Source organism: Ammospiza nelsoni, chromosome 4 (assembly GCF_027579445.1).
Source record: "Ammospiza nelsoni isolate bAmmNel1 chromosome 4, bAmmNel1.pri, whole genome shotgun sequence".
In the NCBI taxonomy this organism is placed as follows: domain Eukaryota; kingdom Metazoa; phylum Chordata; class Aves; order Passeriformes; family Passerellidae; genus Ammospiza; species Ammospiza nelsoni.
Genome location: NC_080636.1, coordinates 33,279,680 through 33,293,173, shown reverse-complemented (window position 1 = coordinate 33,293,173; position 13,494 = coordinate 33,279,680). Strand labels below are relative to the sequence as shown.

The window sequence follows — 13,494 nt, the reverse complement described above, 5'->3', positions numbered from 1 at the left end:
TTTTTTTTTTTTTTGCTGGGGGACAAAATGAACAGTGATTTCCCTTCTGTATGGCTTTTTAAGTGTAGTCTAAAATGGTGTTCTGATAACAGCATATGTCCTTATTACATTACAAATACAAAATTGTGAATTGTACTGTGTTTCTCTGCCATTAGTGGCCAATAAATTGGTGTAGCCACTTCTTCCTGTATCAAAAATACAGTTTTAATCTGAAATTATCCTTCTACAAAAGTGGTCTCTTGCCATATACTAATTACAAAGTCACAACTAATGTCTATGAGTGACCTGTTAAAACTCAGAGCTCCCTGAGCCTTCCCTTTTTAAAAATACTAAAACCGCTGGAGAGGCAGGAGTGAAAAAAAGCCAAAATTGTTTCTCTCTCTCTACAAAATAAGATAAATATTTAATACTCTGACAAATGAGAGTGTTGAGTGGTTTTGAATAATTGCTCTCCCAAAGTGATCGCATTGGTTTCCGTGCGGTGCAGCGCATACAGAGCTGCCGAGGCACGGCTCCTGCGCATCCTCATCACACTGTGTGCTGTGTGCTCCTCCAGACATCGCTGGAACAGCGTCTCAGGTGTTGATAGAGTCATATTAACCATGCATTTCCTTCGCATCCTGGCTGGTGGGACAATGAGTCTGAATACTGGGGAGGAGCAATCTTACAATACCAGTGAATTTTGGCCTGCAATTTCAAAAAGAGAGCATAAGTACTTAAGCCCTTGTTCCGGGATAAAAGCTATCATATTCTCTTTTGTCTGAGGAGCAGTGTCTGAAGGTCACAAGTCAGGGTCAAAAATCACTGATCCTCTGGTCCTAGGAACTGATCTTATCCCAGCTCAGGTGAATCAGTGGCTCACATGCTGGCCTTCACTCTAAAAGGCCCTGGATGTAATTTCATTTGAGAGAGATCTTCAACATGTGGAAAGATTGAAGGTTTATGTGCTACAGTTCACTTCATACGATAAACGTGTGTCACAGTAGAACTGAAACTTTGAACAGTCTTAGCTGTAAAAGTAGAGACCCTCTGCCATAAGCAAGAATGCTCTTCAGTTTTCCTACCTGTTTTATTTTGCTCTATATGTATTGATCTTTACATGTTCAACATGCAGAAGACAACTTTCAAGCCCTGAGAACAGACTCCAGGTAGTGTAAAACCAGTGTAGGGCCTGGAGCAGTTTTAGCCCTCCAGGTGCCTTAGACCTAATTAAGGTGCATAACATGCATAAAAACTTGTGTTGTGAGTTTACTTGTTTTATCAGCTCAGATGCTACTACATTTTTCCAAGCCCCATGTTAGCTGTTAAAATTCAGTATGTGCTGTCCATTGACCTGGGATACCATGGGGCTTGTTCAGTTTGTCATCTTTGGTAGTTACAATGTTTTCTGCTTTCCTTCTCCTGTTTTGACCTTCTGTGATGAGAAGTAAAGCTCTTGCTCTCCTTCCTCAGAAATTCCAGACTATACAAAAGGGGGATTGAGCAGTTAATCCTTCATCTGGAATTAAATTAAGAAAAGTAGATTATTGGTATCGGATAGTATTATTATTATTATTAGCCCATATGTATGTAATACAGTTTGAAAGTTAGCTCTCATCTGTAATTATGGTGCCAGTCATGACTGCAGACTCATTTCAACTGCTATTTTCTTCCCCCAGTGTATGAAATGGGTTCATTGGCCACTTTCTACTGAAAAAGTCTTCCTGATAAGCATGAGAACTAGTTGGTAATTTTATGTGAATGCTTACCAAGGAGCAAAGAAAGAAGAAAGGGTTGGTTTCAGCTCCTCCTTCCCTGCTCCAGAAGGAAACTTGGTCTAAATACAACATGTTGTCAGGGTGGTGCCATGGCCCTGTCAAGCTCTGTTCTGTGCTTCGTTGCAGTATGACTTTGTGGAGCTCCTGGATGGCAGCCGGCTGATTGCGAGGGAGCAACGCAACCTGCTGGAGTCGGAGCGAGCAGGACGGCAGGCGAGGTCCGTCAGCCTCCACGAGGCAGGTTTTATCCAGTATTTGGATTCTGGCATCTGGCACCTGGCCTTTTATAATGATGGGAAAAATGCAGAGCAGGTGTCTTTTAATACCATAATTATAGGTAAGCATAATCTTTAAAGCTCTTACCAAACACTAGCTTGGGGTCAGGCTTTTAGGAATTCATAGAAAGGTTTTCATAGTTAAATGATCTATTTTTTTTGCAGGTTTTCCATTTATGTGTTTCTTTTGCTACTCAGAATAAAACACAGAGTCCATAGTTTAATTCCTTGATCTAAGGCATAAGGGTTTTAATTTCTTAGTCAAAGGCATAAGTACTTCTAGTGAAACAGTGCTTGAAAGGAGGATGCTGTTTTGAAGTATTTATGAAATGGTACAGGACTAGATTTTAAGTATGGACCTCATGTAGTTTTACACTTATAATTTTAGCCTTTTTTTTGGAGTATAAGATAGTGGGGGCATCAGCAGTAGGAAATCACAGCTGTTTATGCTCTCCAAACAAAACAAATGTAAACACTTCTCAGAGTGAGAACAAACTGTCAGTTAGTAGTGGCTCAAATGATAGCTACTTCATGCAGTGGGTACCTGTGAATTATTCTTCTCTTTTTCCTTCCAGAGTCTGTGGTGGAATGCCCCCGAAATTGCCATGGTAACGGTGAATGTGTTTCTGGGTCCTGCCATTGTTTTCCCGGGTTTCTGGGCCCCGATTGTTCAAGAGGTAAATCAGCCCAATGCTTTTCTCAAGTCAGTTTAAGTGAGCATGAAGAGAAATACATCAGAAAAGCAACATCTCAGATGTTCTTCTTTATAAAGCTTTGGTGAAATCTTTATTCTGATAGTTGTGCTGTGTTGTGTTCCGCAGCAGCCTGCCCGGTGCTGTGCAGTGGCAATGGGCAGTACTCCAAAGGGCGCTGCCTGTGCTACAGTGGCTGGAAGGGCACCGAGTGCGACGTGCCTACGAGTCAGTGCATCGATCCCCAGTGTGGGGGACGGGGCATTTGCATCATGGGCTCTTGTGCCTGCAACTCTGGGTACAAAGGAGAAAACTGTGAAGAAGGTAAATGAGTAAATATTTTTGCTAGCACCAGCTGTTTTTGGTCAGGTTAACAGCTGGCACATCTGGCTCTATAAATTTTGCTCTGGATGTAGGTCTTATGCACTAACTCTGTTTCTTCAAAAATCATTTTACAATACTACAAATCAAGTTTGGAATCACTAGTATCGCTGAATTCTACAGAGTTATTGTACGTTATTTATTCTCAAGTAAGCAGTGGGAAAATTCAAAGTAACATGCATATAATATTTTTACTTACCAGTATATTTGGGTTTCATCTGGCTGAAATCAGCTAAGAAGAAAGCACATGAAACACATATGTAGGAGTTCTTATTGAAGTTTTCAAGTATAGAGTAGTCATTAATTTATTGCATTTGTTAGTAGTCTTTTCCACTGACCATATTGTGGAAAGTGCTGATTCAAATGCATCAGGGGGGAAAATGATACATTATTCTTATATTACAGAGATATGCATAATAATATTCATTCTGGTGTGCTGCAAAATGCAGTTCATTTTCCATTCTATTTTTTTAGGGACTAAAAACTGCTATTTTCTTCCCCAATCAAATTGATTTTATTGATTGCCACATACAAAGTAATGCAATTAAGTCTCTGGAATTAAATTTTCAGGCCATTGACCCTACAAGTGTAACATTTTATTGAGTCAAATTGCTGAATTAAATCTCATCATCTAAAGCACAAGTGAATTAAGACAGATAGACAGTATGCAACTCATTCATTTCTGAAACAATCTGGGGGTCCTGTATAGCTGTCACAACTATGTGGTAGTGGATTGGGTCAGTAGTACCAGGGAATAGTGCTGCAGAGAATCCAACACTTACTCCGTTATGATTAGGCAGAATCAAGATCACTTACCCAAGTCCCAAAGCCAGTCTTGCTGTAAGTCAGAAAAATTATCAAACCTTGAAAGATTCTCCATTGATTCAGTGGTAACCTGTAATTGTCTTGATGTCATTTATGTGCATGCACAAAATTTACAGGATCAGAAAGTGGTGTGAAAGGGAAGTGTTCTTGCAAGGAAAATTGCAGCTATGTAAGAAGTGAGGACAAAGTGTGATTTACCTTGTAGCCAGAGAAGGGAGGCTGGCACAAAGAGATCATAGTCCACTCTGTCTTTTCTTCATTCATTGCCATGAAAGAAAGGTGAACTTCTCAGTTTCAGCATACTGTTTACTTTCCAGATGGGTGCAATGCTGCCTGTTTCCTAAGGTCTTTAAATGTGAATGAAGCCCAGAAGTGCCCTTAGCACCTCTGGGTTAATTACTGTTGTTAGGATTGACAGGTTTAAGCTGCTCTTTGTCCTCTCCCTGCAGCGGATTGCTTGGACCCAGGCTGCTCCAGCCACGGTGTGTGCATCCACGGCGAGTGCCACTGCAACCCGGGCTGGGGGGGCAGCAACTGTGAGATCCTGAAGACAATGTGCTCTGACCAGTGCTCTGGGCATGGCACCTACCTGCAGGAGAGCGGGAGCTGCACCTGCGACCCCAACTGGACAGGTCCAGATTGCTCCAATGGTAAGAGTTAAAAGCACTGGCATTTTATAAAATGTTGATGTCTTGAATAGCAGCATTTTAATGACATTACTGGGTTAGGACCTGACCTGAGCTGATTGATCTCTTGGAGTTGACTTCAGCATGAACTGTAAATTGATTCAAAGGTTCAAAATAATTGGTGTGTTTGAAAGATTTGAAAATCAATGTATTTGTTTGTATCTTTTAACTGCCTTCGTCTGGCAACTTCAGGTATTTCACAAGCAAGCTCAGAATGTTCTTTGCATGATATGGATATTTCCTAACAGATCTACTTAGAAACTTAAAACTACACTAGTGAAACCAGGGGCATTCGCATTTTAAGAATCTCTCCAGCTAATTTGAGGTAATTTTCCTGAAAAACAGAGAGCATTCAAGTTTGAAGGCAAAGGGAATGCAAGAATGAGTCTTAAACAGCTTTCAAGGCAGAATGCAGGCTGCCAGGGTGGAAGGAATTGGTACGAGTGAAGAAGCAGAGGAATTTCTTGAAATATGGAACTGAGCTTATTAAAACCATAGTCAGAGCTTAGAAACAAAAGGAGAAAACTAGAGGTACCAGCACAGAGAGCAAAATCTAAATATTTATAAAGTATGACAGCAGCTTTTTGACAAAGACGAGTTTTTAGAATCTTGTTTGGTAGCCACATATCAAAAAAGAAATCATGTCTAACTGTGAGACATGTATTTGTCTAAACCAGTTCATCTAAGAACTCAGACGTTTTGTTAATGAAAACTGAACACATGGGCTAGCTGAGTTTATGCCAGCTTATGAATAAATATAACTTTTTCATGAGGAACCATCTTTTTGAAACAAATGTACTTCCTGACCAGGATCTGTGGTACTTCATAATGGTTTATGCATACAGGAGTGATTGAGTTCCAAACATTCAAAAAAAAGTGACAAAGAGAAGAAAATGTTGTCTTCTGTGAATTTTGTTTAGAAGAAAAAATCCCTTTCTGTTTCTAGCACTAAAAATGGCTATTTGTGTTAGACCCTGTCTAGTTCTCAGGCAAAACATGGATGCCCTATTTACTGACACGTCCTCTGCGCTTTTTTTGATGGCCAGTTACGCTTCATCTTTGACTTATGTTTCATGGAATGATTTGTTTTTAAAATAACATAAAATGTTTCTGATCTCAAATATCTCAAGTGTGTCAGACTCAAAAAAGAATGTTTGTAAGAACATGCAGAGATTATTTGCTGAAGCAGTGCAAAATGACCTTCAAAGCAGTACACTAAAAAAAGTAAATCTTACCCATAAACATGTTGTTAAGCTGTTAGATGAAGAAAAGAATGAGTTACTTCCATCAGAGGGTTTTATAGGTTTTAAATCAGCAGAGCTTTCCTCTATCTTCATCAGCAGTTTGTCCGTTAATTAGCCCTTCAATTCCACTTCAATTAAATTAACTCTAATTAATAAATTCATTACAAAGATTGACGCACCTTGCTCAAAGCTGGTGTGCTAAAAGCTGATAAACACCTTCACCCTAATGAAAAATTGATTAGATTGAAGAGAAATAAACCTTTCTTTCTTGGAGCTGCAGTGACGTTTTGTGACTCAAGTTAATCAAACCATCTTGCATCTTTTAATCAAAAATTTAATTCAAAGTAGATATAAAATGCTATATAGTTGGTGGGAGGGAAAGGAGGGGGAAATTACAGCTGTCTTTCTCCATAAAGGTTTTGGGCTGTTTCTTACAGGAAATGTCACAGCTCCTTGATACTATGTTTTAAGTTCTGCAGCACTTTGAGACAGCAGAGAGAAAAACACTGTTGATGAGGAAACTGGAAACCTTTCTTGCACTGAATGCAAGTTTCTTTTGCTATTAAAAATGATTTGATCTTTTATTGTTGAACTACTTGCTGTCTTTTGCAAGAAAAAAATAACTTAAATATAGTATTTCTGTGAACCATACATGGCTACAGCCAGCTGCATGCCAAGGAACTAAAAAGTCCCTCAGGCTGTATTGTATCACTTTGTTTTTCTGTTTTCTGCTAAGCAGAAGTAAAGTTTGCTGGAGTCTGACTAAATGAACCAAAATGGTAAATACAAAATCTGGCAGTGTAAATTATCATCTTATGTTAGCTGAGACTTAATATGTGTTGTTTGGCCTCTGACTACCTTTGGCTGTTAACATATTTTTCAATTATTCTATCAGATACAAGATCCTGTTACTATATGTAAATGACAAGTTAAATTGCTATATATTGATTTATTTTTTTAACAAATTATTATTGAAACCAGACTGTTCATAGCTGTCACTGATACAAATTTACTGAAAGTGAAAGAGTAAAATGATCTTTTATACTTTACAGATGTGTCAGTGTGTCAGCATAGTGCTAATTTGTTTCACTAAGGCTGATTCTTTATAACGAAAACTGTGTCAGTAATGGCACATTTCAACTTTGAAAGAAAGCAGGGAGAAGAGTATGGAGGGGAAACCTTGCTAATTTGAACTTCGTCATAGTAGATTCACCACAGACAATGATCAAGGTATACCTTACATTTTGTCATTTTGTCACTGTGAGTACAGTGTAACTTCTGGTAGGTATGAGTGCCATATAATCTAAGATACAAAAGGTTACTCTTAAGACAAACGTGACCACAAAGAAACATGCTTCAAAATTACCGCAAGCTAGCAAAAGATCTGTGAACATTTAAACATCACTTAAGTCTGCCAGCTAACCAAAAGAGCATTAGCAAAGAGATAAAACTGTGCTCTCTATTCTGTTGAATCGCAAGTGAAAATGTCTTTCGCAGTAAATTCCTTTGATTTAGCTTTCAAAGGTTTTGCCTTTCTTATTCTTGCCATGCCTTTCTTGTTCTCCCTGTCCCCGCAGAGCTGTGTTCGGCGGACTGCGGCGCGCACGGCGTGTGCGTGGGCGCCGCGTGTCGCTGCGAGGAGGGCTGGACGGGCGCGGCCTGCAGCCAGCGCGCCTGCCACCCGCGCTGCGCCGAGCATGGCACCTGCAAGGACGGCAAGTGCGAGTGCAGCCAGGGATGGAACGGAGAGCACTGCACCATTGGTAGGCTGCCTGCGCTTTACCCTGCCCGCGCTGCAAAGCGCAACCGGCCGGCGCTGCTGGCCGCCTCTCCATCACAAGTGTATCGCTTTGAAAGTGTTTCTTCAAAGAGAGTGTTTGCATGTGTCAGTCTGTGAAAATGAATTGATATTTTAAGAAAGGAAATGGTTATATAATGGCTGATCAAGTTCTTCATAGCTAGCTTGCCATGAAGAGAAGGTGGAAGAATTTCCTCTTCAATCTTTTCCCTTTAACTGCCTTTCACTGAGGGGGAGGTTACTTTTATTTTGAATGGTAAATATACTACTTGATTTGTGCTTTTCTATTTTTATGTGATTCTATTTTTATGTCTTTTAAAAATGAAGTTCCCTGTTGTTTTTCTTTCTTTTTTTCTCTTTTAAAGAGAAGAAGCACTAAAAAGTGACTTGCCTACATAAAAATGTCTCTTCCGCCATGTAAAAAATACCTAACTGCCCAAAATTATCTTCTTGTCAACATAATGTTCTATTTTAGAATACTGTCAAATTTCTTACGTGTCAATAATGTAACAGCAGTTTAATACAGCTGATTGGGAAGAAGCCACCCTTATTACAGTTTCTGTAACCAAGTTAGTTCTAGTGCCTGAAAACCTTTGGAAGTTACTATACCATTCTCAATGGAGCTTTTTGTACCCAGTCATTTAGAGTCTATATGTCCTGTATAGAGCAGGATATCCTTCTCCACTACACAGGCTTTGACAGTGAGCTAGCATGAGAAATCATGCATATAAATAGGAGCACTAAGAAAACATGGAGCTGTAGTGCTAAGAAATTCCCTTCTGCACTAATGCCCCTTTGTGTAAGATGCTGCAGGTCTGTAACAGTGGAGTGGGGTCCTATCCAAACAATTTTTTATCTTGGCAGAGCCACATAGAAAAACTTCTGCATGACAACAGGTAGGAAGCCCAGGCAGAGGAACTGGCAATGCTCTGCATATAAGAGATGACTAATTTGCACTTTGGTGAGTGGAGAGCATTGCGTGAAGCTCATTAGAGGCCATGCCAGGACTAACCCTGTGACTGCAGTATTCATGGGGCACATCGCCCAAGTATGAGAAGCATCATGGCTAAGCCACTTTGAGGTGGATTGAATTGGCAACAAAAGAAGTAGCCACAGGTCAGACAAAGGCAAGCATAACTGAGTGATGAGGAAATCATGGATAATCTGAATAATCAAAAAAAGTCCAATAAGTAAAAAATCTCACATGGTCCTGTGTTTGGATAGACGGAGAAGAGATGGTTAAAAGAGGTGATGTAGCTGAAGCAACAGGATAGGACATAAGTCTAACTGCAGTGGATGTGAATGTAGCATGATTTGCTTTTGCCACAAGCGAAAAAGAGCCTGGAGAATTTTAACTTCCATGGAACTTTTGGAAAGGCTCTAACTCTGAATGTGTTAGCACAGCTAAGCCATAACAGGGACATGAGTATCTAAAAAATACTATAATGAGTATCTAGAAAATAGCAAAACACAAGCTGTGCTCCCAGGTATTTTACAGCCCTGGCAGAGGGGCAGGTGGTGGTGCTGCAAAAGAGAAGCAGTGGTAAATAAGAGCTCTGAGGGCAGGGAAAATGAGGGCCTATTACAGCTGTGTTAATTAATACCCACGTCACTGTGCCCAGAAGATGAGGCAAGGTTTTCTTTTTCAGAAGGGAGTCAGGTGTGAAAGTAATAAGATTGACTTCAGAATTATTTTTTACAGCAATCACAATTGATTTGTAAAGGTTGGTTGGTTGGGTTGGAGTTTTTGTTATTTACTAATGAAATTGCTCGAACATATGAGGGAGAGGTAATCAAGATGCATCTGCAGAAGCAGAGGGAGAATCAATAGGGTTAATGTTTTTGAGGAGCTTCCAGAAAACATGCTGACAAAGAGTGGAGAGGTGGGGAGAGAACTGCTTTCTGAACAATAAAAGAAAGTAAATATTTAGAAGTCGGATAAAGCCTTTCCCCTGACTGCCTTAACTTGCCAACGAGCAATTACTCAGCAGATCACTCTGCTGTTGGTCTCACTGACCTTGGCAGCATTTCAAGGGTTGCAGTTATACACGGATGAACTGCTCTTGAACAATTTTTCCAACATATTAAGCACAAACAAGTTTTTCCTCAGCACTGGGCAAGCAGGTTTGTCTTTCCACCTGTTTATTCTTTAAATGGGTGTTTACTTTCTGGCTGCTGCTGTAAAGATAGTTTGATTTGTTTATACTGCCCTTACAGCCTCCAAGGCAAGTAACAAGGTACAGGCTTTAGCCTGCTGTTAGATTTATTTTTTTAGACCTGTTTCTTTCCATGTTACAGAGAATCCAGGTCATTTTATTGCTCATTTCCAGCAGTATTTCAGCTTCATGGGGGAAAAATTGCTGCCTCCTTCGCTTGGCAGATGAAGAGTCAATTTGCTTTTCTCTCATCTACCCTACAGTAGGTAGTAGCTCTTTCTGAGCAATGAATTTCAAAGCACAAGGGACTATGCAAACCAATTTTTTATTGTCACCCTCCATATGTAATCCAGGCATTTTATGCTACCTACAACTTTCTACTTAGTAGCAGAATATTTGCATAATTTGTGTTATGTGTATGAAAGAAGCCTACTCACTCCCCCTTTATATGTCTAAAAATAAGCAATTGTACCCTTCTTATTTCTAAAAGTCATTAACCGTTTAGCTGAGGTACTGTGAAGTATTTTAGAAATGCAAATGTGTTTCTTTGTTGCAGCTATTAGCTGGAAGCCCTATGAAGTGCAGCAGCCAAAATTAACAGCTTCTTTGAGAAAGGAATATTGCAAAGAAACTGTAAATCTTAAGGGCAATTCACTTTATTCACTTTTTATGAAAGGAGTAGCCCTCCAGACCTCTGGATGTTCAAAATGGGGCAGATGTGTATGCATTACTCACAGAGGCACAAACTGAAATATATACTGAATCATCTCAATCCATAACTCATTTGATGAAAGAATTTATGGTATTTTTGTAAAGCATGAATGCCATTCAAAATGGTAAAAAAATGTTTTGTACCTCAGCTGACAATTTTTATGTATTCTTAAATGATAACTGTCTGTCCAGTCTCATTTTCAGTTAGCCCACTGTTTGCATTGTAAGTTGATATGTGTTAAAACATAGCATGAAGGAAAAAACCTGTCTCCTTATTAAAGCAAGTTAGTCCTTAGTTGTATTTCTCTCTAATATCATTTAAATCTTAGATTGCTTCTTGAGTTATGCTGATTTTTACATATACCTCAAAATATTTAAATGGAATTAGGAAATGCTAATTACTTTAAACTGCCTGATACCTATTTCATTGATTTTTTTAAATTTATTTCAATACTTCGGGATGTTGGGAAGAAAAATTGTAGGTGATTGCAAAGGTATGCTTTTTTTTGTTCAGAAAAAAAATTTAGACATCTGCCTATCTGGGTTGAACCTCAAGGTTTCCCTAAGGCTGAAGATGACAGGACTGGATTGGAGAAATAATATACATATGTATTTTATATACTTTCATTTGTGATAGAGAACAGAGTAGACTAAATAAAGCAGGGAGGAGGGGAGGTCTATTTGTTTGAAGCAATGAGTATAGTGAGGTGGACAAGATTGTTTGGACTGATGCAGTGAACCTGCTGTCTGTTGCTGATACCCACTGTTCCATTATGGGCCTTTGGCACAGGGTGGTGCAACTTCCATACCTCACCTGCTGTCAGCGCTTGTGAGCCACTGCCTTTGCTCTGAATGCATCCTTCCACATATTTATATCAAAGATGTTCAGAGATAAGTACTTGCTCAGCATTTTGATGAATGAATCTAATAGGAATTAGCAAAACTCAAACACTGGTGCTATTGTTTATCATCTTAGAGGTTTGAACTAAATATAGGCAATGTATGTTTCAAGCACTAAACAGTTTAAGGCACCTAAGTTGCTTATAATCTCTTCCCTCTGGAGAACTGTAGTCATAAACTCATAGGATCATGGAATAATTTGGATTGAAAGGGACCTTTAGAGGTCAGCCCCCCTGCAGTAAGCAGCATCATCTTCAAATAGATCTGCTCAGAGCCTCATGTGCTGAGAGCCTCATGCAGCCTGGCCTTGAATGTTTCTAGGGCATTCTCCATCTCTCTGGGCAACTTGGTCCAGTGTTCCACCATCCAACTGAATAAAACTTTAAGTCTAGTTTGAATCTGCCCTCTTTTACTTTAAAACCATTACACCTTGTCCTGTCACAACAGGCACTGCTGAAATGTTTCATGTAATTTTCACAATTTCCTGTATCCCCTGTATGAGAACAGGTTAAATCAACAGTTCACTGCAGAGCTACTGAAACTCAGGTGTCAATTGTTTATTTGGTCTGCAAGTGACATTCATGGGTCTGAGGTGAACATCCATGTATTATATTTTGAAGCTCAACCTGCATCTCAATGGGATACAAGACAGCAGATGCACAGCTGGTGCCTAGGTGATAGCCTGGATGAAAATCTGCCCTGTAATTAAGTTTTCATAACTGAGTTGTGCTAAAGTATGTTTTTGTTTCCTTTCTGTCCTGGCTTGCAATGAGTTCAGTGACCCTCTCCTGTCTGAGTAGTTGTTTCATGAGATTGGAACAGATATTATTTCAGAAAGTCTATTATTTTTTGTGATATACTGTCATGTACCATAAGTATATAAGGTAACTTTCATAGGAAGCCCATACATATGAATACTTTTCCAGCTGCTTTTCCATTAAACTCACTTAGCTGAATGAAATTAGTAAATAATTATGTTGTTGGGAACCTGTTATATTGATGTGCTGTGAAACAACTCACTTTTACAATGCAGCCTAATTTTTTCTATAGACTAAATTAGCTTTATCATAATCTAAATTGCAAATTTGCCAATTTGCATTAAAACTATGCCTTCTTGTTCAGAATTGTCAACACCTCTTTTTTAAGTCTTTAACATTAAGCATGGGTGGGTAAGACCATCTGTTTTTAGCTTGCCTGCAGCTCCATTACTTAACACAAGACAGGTTACAGCTGTTTAATTGTTATCATGTTGAACGATTATCTTTCAATCCAAAATTAATATTTGTATATGTATGCATGGAAAGCATATCGCTAAACATAAATGAGCAAATGTGGATTAATGGCATTAAGCATTCATATTAATCCCTCAGGAGGGCTAAAGTTAGCATCATGGTACTTCCATGCTACTTTTGAGTGCCACATGAGACTGCTTTACCTGGTGTGCAGAACTGAAAATCAAAGCCAGTGGTGGTTCACTGAGAAGTGTACAGCCTATGTTTATATTCCAGTGAGAACTGGGATCTAATTGGTTTATTTTCTAAGAATTTCCCCTAAAATTTAGTTGAGGAAAAAAAAAAGGCAAATTATTTATTTTAACCTTTTTCTTTGCAAGAAAAAAAGTAGCATGACATTCAAATCAGTCAAACAAAAAAAAAATTTTCCTCAGCAAGGAATTTCTAGTTTCATTTATTTTAGCCAGAAAATTTGGAATATCATCTGGGTTTGATATTCAGAATTATGAAAAAAAGAAGTCTAGAGCGCTTCCCTTTAAGTGTGTTTCCATTAGCACAGACTGTACTGGTGACTGATTAAAATGGTTTTCTGTCTGGGGACAAGCATGAAAGCATCAGTGTGCTGGTTTTCCATGTGGCCACAATCAGATGAGCATAAGCACCAAAGTACAGCAAGTGTTGAGGAATGCTGAGACAGAATCTCCTCCAGTAAGTTAGATGGCCTGCACCTGTTCCCTTCAGCACGTGTTTAGCTTGGGGCTCCTTATACTACAGATTTCAAATATGATTGCAGGGAAATGACACTTTATCTCTGTATAAAGATCAGAGAGCAAGATA

At 39.1% G+C, this 13,494-nt stretch overlaps 1 protein-coding gene across 1 annotated transcript in view; it reads left to right on the top strand.

Annotated features, from left to right (window-relative positions):
* TENM3 (teneurin transmembrane protein 3) overlaps positions 1–13,494 on the top strand; it is a 312,368-nt gene that overhangs the window by 226,310 nt on the left and 72,564 nt on the right. Inside the window, exons 8-12 of the mRNA XM_059469963.1 lie at positions 1,884–2,094; positions 2,608–2,709; positions 2,854–3,048; positions 4,380–4,580; positions 7,438–7,623. Coding sequence (XP_059325946.1) covers positions 1,884–2,094; positions 2,608–2,709; positions 2,854–3,048; positions 4,380–4,580; positions 7,438–7,623 — 895 coding nt within the window. The remainder of the gene's footprint in view (positions 1–1,883; positions 2,095–2,607; positions 2,710–2,853; positions 3,049–4,379; positions 4,581–7,437; positions 7,624–13,494) is intronic.